The sequence below is a fragment of the Oryza glaberrima genome, chromosome 5, assembly GCF_000147395.1.
Source record: "Oryza glaberrima chromosome 5, OglaRS2, whole genome shotgun sequence".
Classification (NCBI taxonomy): domain Eukaryota; kingdom Viridiplantae; phylum Streptophyta; class Magnoliopsida; order Poales; family Poaceae; genus Oryza; species Oryza glaberrima.
Genome location: NC_068330.1, coordinates 11,429,797 through 11,443,993, shown reverse-complemented (window position 1 = coordinate 11,443,993; position 14,197 = coordinate 11,429,797). Strand labels below are relative to the sequence as shown.

Here is a 14,197-nt window from a genome sequence, read left to right as displayed (position 1 = left end):
ACATTTGAAACGGATGGAGTAATAGATAAGGACCATTTGTACTCAGCAAACTCTGTGGTCCTTGCCTCATGAGATGCACATCTTTAACTCTCCTAAAAAGGAATTTCAGTTTCAGACTTTTTGGAGCTTTTTTTGGATTGTCTTTATTAACCTCTTTTCACTTCCTAGTACTCCAAGACCAAAATCATTATAAACAATATCTTCACTTTCCTAACCTCTCTACCAGAACCATTGCCTACCTAAGATAGAGAATGGGGGAGAAAGAGGCAATGCTAGTGGTGTGTGCTAATGATGTAGGGTTGGTGTACGATATCAACACATGCGAGAAGATTATGTGCATACACGACTGCGTTGCTCCTCCATGTGGCCTCGCTTTTGTTGATGGATTTCTCCTCGCTGCATCTCGGACAGACAAGGATCAACCAATCTTTGGAAGTGCTATATATTTCTGGGCTCCAAGTAAGGTAAGATTTCTTTTGTGCCATGTGATGTCTTTTCTTCGTCTTTGCCCTTTCAGGTAATGGATTTTGTGTAGATCATAGGTTGGATTGTGTGGATCATGGCAGCAAATTAGTCTAGAGAATGAATTAATTGCAGAAGTCTAGGGCTAGAACTGGTCCTTGTGTTATGATTGGTTCCAAATTAAATTATATGTTTCATTAAAAAATAAGATGGATTATTTTATCAAAATACTCTAAATTTTGTTAGATTTTTCGCTATCATGTTTGTAGGAGTAGATCTAATTCAGTATTGACAAATTCAGGTTTTTCAATTTTAGTCAGAAATCATATGCCAGATTATGGTAGAAGGGATTCAAGATGTAAAAGTGTGATTGTGATTAGGGTGAGTCATAATTCAGATGAAAAATGTGATCCAAGTTACAAGCTAAAGTGATAATACATTAAGTCCATTTTTCCTATTTCATCTAAAACTCGGCATGTATTGCTCATTTCTAGATGTAATAGTTTTTTCCCTCAATCAACCGAGGACATAGAATCAACTAACTACAACTTCTCATTACCCTTACACAACAAGTACATACGGTGTATGTTTCTATATGGTAAATGACTAAAACTGATTGATTGTAAAATATTATAAGTGTTCAAATTTAACATTTAGTGACAAAACAAAATGGCATTACTTTTAACATATGGGCCCAAAGGATTAATGCTCAAACATGTGAGTGTTTATATCTCAATTGTGAATACCCTATAGTCCTATTCTAGTTCCATTTAAATTATTTTCCTTTTACAGATCAAGGAAGTGCAAAAAAGTTATGTAGCTGAAGCCATTGGGCCCATTGCTTGCTCAAAAGATGGGGTGTATTTGGTTGGTGGTGCTAGTTCTGGACATACTTATATTTGGGAGGTAAATAAAAAAAGCTTCCTCTTTCTACAAAAGAATTAAACTATTCATACGTCGTTCTATTCTAGCTAGATTATGATCAACAAGAGACTCTTGATGCATTGTTCGATGTTTGAATTGGGTATCTTTATATTAAAGGAAGGTATGGCTTGTGTTTATGTTTGTTTTTTAAATCATTCTACGAATTATCCTGTCATCACTAATGCATAATTATATCCAACAATACCAAGTTCTTTTATTTTGATTTATGAAAGACATGGGGATTTCCTATTTAAACATGTATGAATCTACCGAACTTCAACTGGTTTGTCCAGCAATACAAAATGAAGTTTGAACTAATAAAAGATCACATCAAAACTTATGCCCCGCCAATTCTTTCATTTATAACCTAGTATTCGTTATGCTCCATCTTTATCGAAAGGATGCCACTCTGATCATAAATTGGTTTGCTCCATTTGTTAATGTTAGTTTGGATGATCTAAATAAGGAGGTCCATGTAACTGACAAACGGAAGAAAGTTTATGACCATGGAAGTTAATTATACTTCTAGTCACTATGTTAACTTCCCTAAAAATAACATTACGAGTTCATTTAGCGATAAATTGGTAGTGCTGTTCCAGCAAGGATATATAATGATTTGTATTTATATTTGAGAAGCAGTTCAGTTGAATATCCCTTTTGTATGTATGATTTCGCTTGAACAAAATCTTAATGCCTCTCATTCTACTTCACTTGACATACTAACATTTTTTAACCTACTGCATTGTTTGATATTCTACTTGGATGGTTAGTGTATGAGTGTATTTTTTAATCCAAATTCATAAATAAAGATTGCATCTTCTATGGGAAATATTCTTGCAAATAGTACAAATATCTAAAAAGAGTAATAATTTAAATTTTGCATCACACACTCAGTGACAAATTTCTGTTTAATATGAACTCTTTTTCACTTGAAAATGTTGTTCTTTTCAGATAGCAAGTGGAGCATTATTGAAAAGATGGTGCGGACATAAAAATGCTATAAGTTGTTTAGCCTTCTCTCAAGATAGTTCGTTTCTCATCTCTGGATCTATAGAAGGGATGGTTTATACTTGGTCAATGGTCAGGTACTCTCTACAAGCTAGAAGTCGGTGAAGCATTTTTTTTAGGAAAAAAAATACAAATTACTCCCTGAACTATCGTGGTCGACCGAATTACCCCCCTGAACTCGAAAACCAGATATCGCTCACCTTGAACTTTTAATACCGGACAAAACACCCCCTCCCCCCGAGCACTGTTGCAAGCGGTTTAGGATTCAAATAGCACACGTGGCAGTCCAGACATCAGTTTTTTTTAAAAAAAATTGCTAGGGCCCACTCGTTGGAATCCTCGCCCACATCTCTCTTCTCCATCCCCTTCTGAAGCGGGTGGTGGCCAGGGAGAGGGCGTGACGCGGCGCTCTTCTCCCTCCTCTTCTGAAGCGCGTGGCATGGGGGAGATGGGCGACACAACATGGCGACGCGACCGGCAGCGGTAAGTAGGCGGAAGCGAAGGCGGCGCGTGCCGGCAGCGGCAAGTAGGCGGAGGCGAGGGCGGTGCGGAGGACGCAGTGGCGGTCAGAGTACTGCTAAAATCTCTCCTCTCTCTTTCTTCCCTTTGGTGCAGCGGTGAGATTGGGTAGGGCGCGTCGCGACGGGGCCAGAGGGGTAGAGCCGCCAGCGAGGGCGTCGGGAAGGAGAGGTGATTGGAGCGGAGGCAGCGATGACAGAGCGGTGGAGCACGCGGTGGAGGAGGAGCAACCGGGCGCGGGGACGACGGGGATGGGCTGCAAACTCGTCGCCGTAGCCTGCCGTCTCCAATGTCCTCGTCGGCGCCCGCCGCCCGCCTCGCCCTCCCCACCGCACGTGTCGCGCCTTCCCCGATGAGGACTTTGTCAGGGTTATGGATATCACATACCCAATAGTAATCGACTAAGCTCGGCAGGGCCCACCACATACCATGTTTTATACGGAATCATACCTCGTATATAGAAGGAGTTCCGGATAAGGAAGGACAAAAAGAGTTCTATATGTAAACTACAAGGACTACTCGGATCGTATCTATGTTTATCTCCCTAGTTCTACTTGGACAAGGGGGCATCTATGGGTATAAATACAAGCCCCCCTAGGAGGAGAGGAGACAGAAGCCAAACGCCACAAAACCACAAGACCAACATATACACACGCCAACACACACCACCAGATCTCGACATCAGAGATTAGCCTAGACATACCCCATCCGGTGCCTACGGAGGCCGGCAAGAGGGATCTAGCATCATCTCTGATCTCAACGGGTTCATATTCGAGGAGGAAGACTGCCCTGTTGTCGACTACGAGTTGGTTATCTAGCCGCCAAGTCGACGACAACTAGATAGGTTATCCCAAATATTGTACTTGTGTGATTCAGATGAATAAGAGCAACACTGGCTTTGGTCAACAGGATGTAGGGCTATTACCTATCAGATGAGGGGCCCGAACCTGTATAAAAATCCATGTCTCCATCTCTTTTACCTCAATCTCGCATATACCTGGTACCAACGATCCCCATACCATCCAAATACCCTAGTCGCGATCTCAAACATCGACATACTCGTCGCTCGCCGCCTGCCTGAGCTGAGAGAGAGAGAGAGAGAGAGAGAGAGAGAGGCCTCACCGCCGTCTCCAGGGAAGGGAGCAGCAACAGCGCTGGCGCTTTTGCCTCAGCGCCGGCCAATGACGTCGACGGCGATGGCGACGATGAACCACTCGTCTACTCTTCTCCCTACTGCTCACCCGTGACCCTGAGCTGCCTCACCCGCGACCCCGAGTTGCCTTAGCCTCGCCACCGACCGCGCCGCCCTCGCCTCTGTGGTCGTCAGCCTCTGCAGCCGCCCCGCCGCGTCGCCCCTCTCCCCCGCCATGGCTGCCTTCTCGCGTAAGTCCGGCGCGAGCCACTACTCCCCTAACCACAGGAGGACGAGGCCTAGTGAGCCTGATGGGCTGGCCACCGCCGGCACGCCACATCCTCGGCCTCTGCCTCGAGGAGACTCGCAACCGCTGGCGCGCCGCTAGTCCTCGATCACGCTACCTTCATTTCCGCGGTCGCCGGCCTTTGCAGCCAACCAACCGCGTCGGGCCAGCCACCGCCGGCGCATGCGCTGCTCGTTCTCAGCGGCGAGTGAGCGACATCAGAGAGAGATAGAGAGGTGAGAGGGGATAGAGAGGAGAGAGACTATGATATGTGAGCCCCACCATTTTTTAAAGGCAAATTTTGCTACAGGACACTGCTTATGTATGGTTTTAACCCTAGGACACTGCCCAAACTCACTTTTGGGGGAAAACACTCTATAAACATGGTAATTTGCCAGTGGACACCGCCCCAATTAAAATAATAATATCTGGTAGAAGAGGAGAGAAAAGTCACATGAAATATCAAAAATACCCTTCGGCCCACATGTCAGCACTCATATCTCTCTTCTTTTAATCTCTCCCTATCTTCCTCCTTCCAGCGTCACTCTGAGAGGCGAGCCGGCGTGCGGAGGACCGGCACAGGCGCGACGACCTTGCGGGTGGCACGGCGAGGCGAGGCGGCGAGCGCCAGCGGGGTGCGGCGGCTGTGCGGGCGGCGCGGCGAGGTGTAGTGGTGCGGCAGCGGCGGTGGCTCGCGGCGACACCTTGCGGGGTGCGTCCGGCGGCGAGGTGCAGTGGCGCGGCGGCCATGCGGACCGTGAACGTCTCCGCGCCGCAGCGCTCGCCTGGACCACGAACTTCTCCGCGCGCTGGCGGGGGCACTTGCGCGCCTCCATGACAACGTCCACCGCCGTGCTCGCACGGCACACCGTCTGCACGGTCGCCGCGCCACTACACCTCGCCGCCGGACGCACCCCGCATGGTGTCGCCACGAGCCGCTGCCGCTGCCGCGCCGCCCACACAGCCGCCGCACCCCGCTGGCGCTCGCCACCTCGCCTCGCCATGCCACCTGCAAGGCCGTCACACCCGTGCCGGTCCTCCGCACGCCGGCTCGCCTGTCAGAGTGACGCTGGAAGGAGGAAGATAGGGAGAGATTAAAAGAAGAGAGATATGAGTGCTGACATGTGGGCCGAAGGGTATTTTTGACATTGACATTTCATGTGATTTCTCTCTCCTCTTCAACTGGATATTATTATTTTAATCGGCGCGGTGTCCACTGGCAAATTACCATGTTTATGGAGTGTTTTTCCCCAAATGTGAGTTTGAGCAGTGTCCTAGGGCTAAAACCACACATAAGTAGTGTTCTGTAGCAAAATTTGCCTTTTTTAAATAAAAAGTTGCTGACTGGACTGCCACGTTGGATTGAAACCACTCTGATATTGAGTAGGGGGGTGTTTTGTCCGGTATTGAAAGTTTAGGGTGAGCGATATCTGGTTTTCGAGTTCAGGGGGGTAATTCGGTCGACCGTGATAGTTCAGGGGGTAATTTGTACTTTTTTCCTTTTTTTAAGGCCCAACTTTTCCTGTTGGTTTTACTAGTATTACACGCAGGCTTGCCATTCAAGCATAGGAACAAAGCACCACTACATTATTCAGCACTACCACAACCAACTAGCAAGAATAGGTAGCTAAAGAACTACTTATGACAAAGAGAAAAATGTCCCAAATAGCTTGCAAACTATATAAGCGCAACAGTCTCATCAGGCTTGTAGACTATTTGAGACAATCCCTGGATTGCAATTAGAGTTGTTTATTTTTTTATTGGAAATAGCGAGGGAGGCCCTCATGGCATCTTTTTCTTTTATTCAAGCATGAAATTTGCTCCCTTGGAAAGTCGAATGAAGGACCTAGAGGTGCTACTTGAGCATTGTAACCACTAGGCTACAACCCCTTTAGCAAGTTGTCTCATATTCAGTTGATCCAGCAAGGTGTCAATGTCTTCTTGCTCTTCCCACTCCATTAGTCACTATCACTACACAAACTATTGTTTTACAGTTTGATTTGGAAAGGAGTCTTACAGGCAAGTATTAAAACATATAGATCATTTTTAATGAATTGCATTAAATGTCAATGCAATCACATTAGTCCAATAGGATGATTTCACCTATAAGCTACCTCTGATAGAACCAACTTGTTTGTGGACTCATTCAGGCATAAGATAAAACCCATCATATATAAGCCGTAAAGGGATGTTGGGTAAATATATTTTTATCAATGTTTCCCAACCACCATGAGACAAATGACCACATTTCCTAGAACTGAGCCGTTGTCTCACTATCTCCACCATTGAAATCATCTATGCAACAATTTTCCAGAATTCAATGATATGTATGTAGGTAGTTGAAAATAAGCTATTTTTACAATTCATCATGTCAACAATTGTCCTCTGTTCTTCTCACTCCACTCCAGAGACAAAATCTCACTCTTCTAACTATATATTATCATACCAAACATCTCATAAAAGCAGTACAATAAATATTTGAGAAATGCTCCACTTCAGAAAAAGAACAATGTTACCAGTATATTATTGTTGGTATGTAAGGCTATTTGATATCAGATGAGGCACCAAACCCTCCAATGGGAATAATCAACTAAGCATTTAAGTTAACACATGCTTTCAATAACCTATTTTTCACTCTGCATCTGAACTTTGCAGTTTATTTCAAGCAGAGGAACCTCGACCCATTGAAGGTACAGAGATATATCCCAACTTTTATAATGTAAAGAAAAATGAGCACAAGGCGTCAATAACTGGCATTTTAACAATGCTAAGGGGTCAATGTCCCATTCTAATAACGAGCTCACTCGATGGCAATTGCAAGGTTTAATGCACCTCAGATGAAATATGTTGTTTCCTTTTGCAGTGATCAATATTGCAACTTTATCAGCATCCTATATGAAACTTGAAATCTAGTTCCTGTACTAAATGTCATGTACACTTTCATAATTTAGCAATGAATTATGACTACTGATACTCCATACATTCAAAATATATTATTCAGTAAAATGGTTCTATATGCTTAGTTCTTTTTAAACAATATAACTTATATATATGTTTGTTGTCTATACAATTTACTATTCTGATGTTTGCTTCAATATTATAACTAGATCTCATATCAACACAAAACTCGATGTGGTCAATTTTTTGTGCTTGTGTTATTCATTGCTTAAAATATATTCAATAATAGTACCAAGATCAAAATGCAACAGAACACTTACTCGTAAGATTTAGCACACTTTTTGAATGTAGATTTGAGCATGATTTCCATTGGCGCTGATGACAACTTTGAGAATATGTTATTTTTCTAGGTTACGGATCTATTGTCTGGGTTACTACTTCACACCATTTCACTCTCCAGTTCAGTTACTACAATCGCAGTTGATCCTTTGGAACAATTTCTACTTTGTGGGGCTGGTGATACTTGTATATATGTCACTGTGTTGAATGGAATTGGGACAAAAAAATCCAGTTTAACATGTTTTGAGGATAATTGTCAAATTCTTTCAGGACACAAGTAAGTTATAGTTGAATTAAGAGCATTGATTGGTAAATTTTGCAAATGTTACTCAAGACATATCAATAATTGACAATAAGATGCAATGTACTATTTTAAATTTAGAACAAATATTATTATCAAGAATATAAAACAATTATAGGGATTTCCAAAATGAGAACACATTTCTTTATCACAATTAAAACTTCAAGGAAACGGTGAACATAACCTCTAAACTTTGGGTAAAATTTCGTGTAGCACCCTAAACATAACCCCCAGACTTTGGAATACCATTCATATTATTTCCTAAAGTGATTTTGGATAGTGGCTTTGTGCATTTGGAAGCTTAAATGAGCCTGTTACACATCATCAGTCATTGGTCATCAATATATAAGATATAGTTATGCCATACTAGTATTATATCGACATTCATTTGTAAGTTCAAGAAAAAAGTGGGTAAGAATGAAAGATTTAGGTGGAGATATTAGCATATATGTCCAATGTCATGCAGTCATCGAACGTATATGCAAATTACATAAAAACCAGTTTGCAAAATGCACTAGTATTTGGTTTATGTATGATATTATATAGTTCGGAGGGTTGGGTATTTGGTTTAATAGATTAGGGTGCCAAATGGACTTTCAATCAAAGTTTCTTTTGGGCGGGGTGTATTTAGACTTTTCTAAACTTATGTAATATGTGTCTATACGTTAGTTTCTATTGTATCCAATCTTGAGTATTAGTTTCTTTCTATGTTAGATTATGATTGTTCCGAAGTATTTTTTAACAAAGTTCTATAAAGTCTTGATATCTAATCTATACCTAACATTGATAAAATATTTGATTTTAAGTGTTGTGAATCCATAAAATAATTAGCACAACATAAGACTAATTGGCTGATTCCTACTTGTCAACAGTGCTCCAATTACTGCATTAGCATTTTGTTCTAAAGGAGTAAGGTTGGTTTCTGCATCAAAGGATTGCACTATCCTTGTTTGGGACACAAGAGCATGGCAAGTTATTAATAAAATAGAAAACAAAATAGGTAAGTCTACATGAAGTCCATTTTAGTTCACTTTTGTTCTTTCTGAAAGGGTCATTTTTGTTCTTTCTGAAAGGGTCACTTTTGTTCTTTCCGAAAGGTTCTTATTTTAACATTTTTTTTGCCTTGTCATTTCGTCAATAGGTGGGCATATAACAAATTTGCTAGTCTTTCCAAAGCGAGCGATCTCAACTGTTCATCAAGAAAGAAATTTCCGTCCCATCAAGTTCCCTAAATTAGAGAAGATATGCAAACCAACAAATGAAACAATGGCATTTTTGGTGCCATCTCAATTCTCCAAAGATGTCAATTCTAGCATAGTATCTTTCAATAGTTCCAACCTTCTGGCTGAGCAACTCTTGGATTTAGAGGTAAGACTTATATGTATTATTATTATTTCTGAAAAGAAAATTGTATATTATTGTATTAAAAATTATGTAAAGAAAACTAATTGGAACACTTTCTACTATTTACTAGGAAAAGAGAACCCTTGAAGCAGTAGAGATGATTATTGGAATGAACATTCAAGACCGGGTGAAGAACCAAACCATGGCAAAGGAATTGACTAATATGAATATGCTACTGCAGGGACAAGTATTTGATGTGATGGATGTTGGTGCAGATGAGGATTAAGTCATTGATTTGTTGTTTCATCCAGTATGTGCAATGAACATAATAAAATGATTGAACATATATCACAGTAGAAAGTGCCATAATCCAAGTATCAGAAAGCGCAATCTTGAAAATCATATTTATCTGAAATGAGAATGCTTATTTTATTTGGTATTGTTGTCCTGTTAATTTATCTTTGAGATAATTCGTTGTATGCTGCCTATTATTTTATTATTCTATTACTTATATACAACTTCTAAGTTTAGCTCGATATCATGTATGCCAATATGTTTGGCTCTTCATTCCATGCATGCCTTTTTGTTCCTATATCATTGGTTGTTCTAGAATGACCATATCACCCCTCATTTTTTTCTCCAATACGTAGGAGATCTGTTTATCATCATATTAACAAGAAAAAAAGATGGGCTATAACCCTGAGTACAGAACCAAACACGCACACAATGAGTTCTAGGAACCATACATGTTGCAAACCAAACCACAACACAAGACCACAACCACAAACCAAACCATGATGTGAGACTAACCACCCGGCTCTTGAGTAGTCAATAATGATAGCCCCTGAGGCCGGCAAACACCACAGTTGTGCTTCCTCCTTGGCAAGCAAAAGAGCATCGGCCAATTTAGGAGCAGTCCCATAAAAAACACAATGGTTTCGATGCATCCAAAGCGTCCAAGAACCAAGAATGACTATAGAATTCAGGCCATATTGCACCCTCATTGATTATGCTCCACCACTTATTTTGATCGTCATTCAAGGGGGACCAAAGAATTTAGGACAAACCTCTACAGGAGGGAGTACCAAAACTGTTTCATGAAGACACAATTTGTGAGAAAGTGATCAATAGTTTCATCATCTTGGTCGCAATGAGCGCAAAGGTCTGGATGTGGCAGACTTTGTCAGGCAAGACAATCTGGTGTCTAGCAGCGATTATGCACGACAAGTCACATGAAAAAAGTGACACTTTCCAGATGCCCATGTTTTCCAAATACGTTCCCATGGCCTGAAAATTTAGTGGCACCTTGGAAGGAGGAATCATAAGCATCCTTAGCTGAATATTGTCTTAAATTCATAGTGCAAAAAACTGGACTGGTGAGTGACCTGGATGACCCCTTGGTGCACCTGTCTGACGGTCTGACCGGTGGACTGCCGGTTGAACCGCGGTTCAATAGCAAATATATACGGTGTGTATTTGCTCTAAAATACAAGGGAACAAGGGTAGGATGGCTAGAGCCAAGCGCTCTCAATGCACAAACCCAGTTTCGAGTCCCTATACCACAAGCCTTTCTATGATTTTTGTAAAAAAAAACAGCCGCGTGGGCCTGAAGGCAATGGACTGGGCCTTAATTTGGCCCATTTATCTCCTTTTACCCGGTTGTACCAAAGTGGTTTAGTGCCCAGTATAGTCTAAACCTAGTCCGTTCAGCCGTTTTTTATCCGGGTCGAATGCATGTCCGGTCTTTAAACTCAACCGAACCATGGAGATCTAAACCCGGTCGGTTCAGTCGTTTCTATTCGGGTTGAATGCATGTCCGATCTTTAGGCTCAACCGAACCGTGGAGACCTTTGGTTCTAGTTTTTTCCTGTTGAACCGCCAGCCCGGTCCGTTTTTTTCCACTATGCCTAAAGTTGAGAATCTCCATCTATGAATATCCTTCATGCCGAGCTATAAAACAATCTTAGAAAGCATATCTCATAGATTGAGAAAATCCGCTAGGACTCCACCAGAAATAGCACCTTGAATGTCCTGGATCCAACCATGATCTATCATTATTGCCCCTCACTAGAAACCCAAAGAAAGAAGACTCCCTACCTAGATCAAAACCACACCTAGTAACTCTTTTCTAATTTTGAAAAAAAAGAATCAAGAGGATGAAATTGCCAAAAATACATAAATTTTGTAATTTTGGTATTTTCTCACTGGATTTTAAATTTAAAATCATTTTCTTGTCCCATTAACCGCTTTGGCATTGACCCAATGAATTACAAACAGATTTGAAGGGAAGCACCGAAGCAATAGTAATTTGTAAAATGATTTATTATCAACAATAAAAATAAAAGTGCCCAACCAAAATAGCTAGAAGTTAATTTTCTTGACTAAAAAAGGGGTCAAAACAGGCCTTTTCATACTTATTAGATAGATCAGGCATCTAAGGGAAAAAAACCAGAACTCAGAGGTATATAGAGAATTGAGCAAAACTCGCAGGTCTAGAAGGGACTAGTAAAAAACTGCAATACGTAAAAGTAATTTCTCTTTGCCTTTTGTGATGTATTTGGTCTTGCTTATGATCTTCACCCAATTTTTATATACGAGCATAGGCTTGACAAAACTATGCCTTAATAACATTTTAAAAGAATAACATGTCGATTAGATGTAATTTATTCTGCAAACAAATAATGAAGGGATAAATAACATGGATCATGTTTTACAATAATATAAAATATCACAAACAAAGATGTGTAGACTCCAGTTGGCGAGGCTTTGGCTACTCCAAATTAATCTTGACGATTATTATGAAAATAATAAATGGTGTATATAATTATGGAAATAATAAATGATGTGTACTCACCAATTTTGGAGTAGCAATGAAAATTGTGAAGAGCTTCAATTCAATGGGTGGGAAAGATAACTTGGATGGAGTCCCGTAGAGTTTCTTAAAGGGAAGTTCTATGCAAGTTATAATCGTATTGTAACTTGAATTATCAACTCCAATGCCACATAATAATATATCATCAATTAGTTATTGAAAACGCATGAGAATTGTGCTTCATTTCATGAAGAAGAAAAGAAATATTTACAAGAGAGAGAACCAAAGTATCCCTCAAGCGACACCAAAAAAGAAAAGGGCGTCACAACATGACACACCACTAAAACAACCTCTAAGGCCCCGTTCGTTCTCTCCGATTAGAGGGACATTTCCGGTGCACATGAAATGAGAAAACTCATTAGCACATAATTAATTAAGTATTAATTATTATAAAATTAAAAAATGGATTTATTCGATTTTTTTAAATAACTTTTACGTAGAAACTTTTTGCCAAAAACACAACATTTAACAGTTTGAAAAACGTGCTAACGGAAAACGAGGAAGTCAAAGTTTGAAGTTGAGAAAAAGAACTAGGCCTAAGAGGAATTAGCCATCAAGAGGTAGCGACCTACAAAAAGCTCGTGGAGCTTTGGCCCCAGCAATACTCCAAAGGGTACTTTCCTAGCCACTGCTTGAACAACCACCAAAATATTAGGTGTACCCCATTAAAAACACGGTCGTTATGATCCTTCCAAATTTCCCAAGCCACTAGGATAAACAAGGAATTCAAGCCCTTCTTTTCCTTCTTAGGGACTTTTTGAATGGCCTTAAACCACTAGTTAGAGAAACGAGTTGAAGAGGACTGAGGTGCTGCAGCTGCCATTCCAATCTTCTCAAGGATCAAAAACCAAAGTTGTCGGGAGAAAACACATTTGACGAAGAGATGTTAAATGGTTTCTTCTTCCTGATCACAAAGTGTGCATGCCTCCCGGTGTTGCAACCTGAACTTGGCAAGGCGGTCAGAAGTTCAACCTCGGTTATTTACTGCCAACCAAGTGAAGAATTTGCATGGTAGGGGCCCAACTTTTCCATATTCTGCTCCAAGGTGCAAATCTGATGGATCCCACAAAGTATCATAAGCATATTTACTTGTGTAAGATCCCGACCCAGAGATTTTCTAAACATACTGCTCCAACACATTGCAAAATTAACCCATCCACCAAGTCACATAATTGTAAATATTCATAAATGACCAGCATAGTGAGGCTTCCTAGTATATCATCTACCCATCTTCTATTTATAAGAGCTTGCACTATTGTTCTCTGCTTTCTTTTATCTTTTTAGGGATCATAAGAAAGAGGTTAGGAGCCCATTCTACAATTTTTTTCCCTTGCAGCCAGCAGTCAGTCCAAAACTTGGTCTCCTCCCATTACCATCTGTAGTAACCACCACAACGTTGAAAAGTGCGTGAACACTTTGCGGCACTTGAATGGGCAGCCCAGCCCATGGCCTTGTGGGATCGGTCTTTTGGAGCCATAGCCATCACATTCTTAGAGCCCATCCTAGTTTCTCTAAGTTATGAAGTCCAAGACCACCATATTGGAGTAGTCGGTAAACATGATCCCAAAGACTAGGCAGCTACCATCACTAGCAGTCTAGCATTTTCCTGTCCTTTCCAAAGGAAACACCTTCGCCTTTTACTCTTTATCAATAGCTTTGATCACCCATTTTGGAAGATCCATTACCATCATGAGATAAATATGAACCGCCGTGAGGACCACCTTGACCATAATCAGCCTACTAGCTATATTCATGAGGGAGGCTTCCCACCCTGGGAGATTATCAGCCACTTTATCAACCAAAGTCAACCCGGGGTTTATCATCGATTAGTTATTGTAAGTAATATCTTGATGGTGCTGTCAGTCTGAACATAGCCCAATTAAGCTTACATGATTGTGTACATTGTTAGAACAACAAATTTCATTGCAGTTGGGGCTTAGTTGGATGTGGATGTATAAATGTTGAATGTAATTTCTGATTTGAATGAAACTATACATTTTGTTCAGGACCATGGATCCTCAATATATTGATAGATAAATTGCTGCCATGTACATGTTTAAGTACTAATAGACAAATCCATTCAAATTGCTTGCTGTGTATGTTAACTCATGC

General features: G+C 40.9%; 1 protein-coding gene across 1 annotated transcript; it reads left to right on the top strand.

The window, feature by feature from the left end:
• Window positions 1-246: 246 nt before the first annotated feature.
• On the top strand, window positions 247-9,626 carry LOC127775060 (protein ROOT INITIATION DEFECTIVE 3-like). The gene is made up of 8 exons (XM_052301374.1): window positions 247-464; window positions 1,255-1,368; window positions 2,338-2,471; window positions 6,987-7,152; window positions 7,640-7,845; window positions 8,742-8,869; window positions 9,011-9,237; window positions 9,344-9,626. Exons 1-8 carry the CDS (start codon window positions 252-254, stop codon window positions 9,497-9,499), a joined length of 1,344 nt encoding a protein of 447 aa, XP_052157334.1. The 5' UTR covers window positions 247-251; the 3' UTR covers window positions 9,500-9,626.
• Window positions 9,627-14,197: the final 4,571 nt, after the last annotated feature.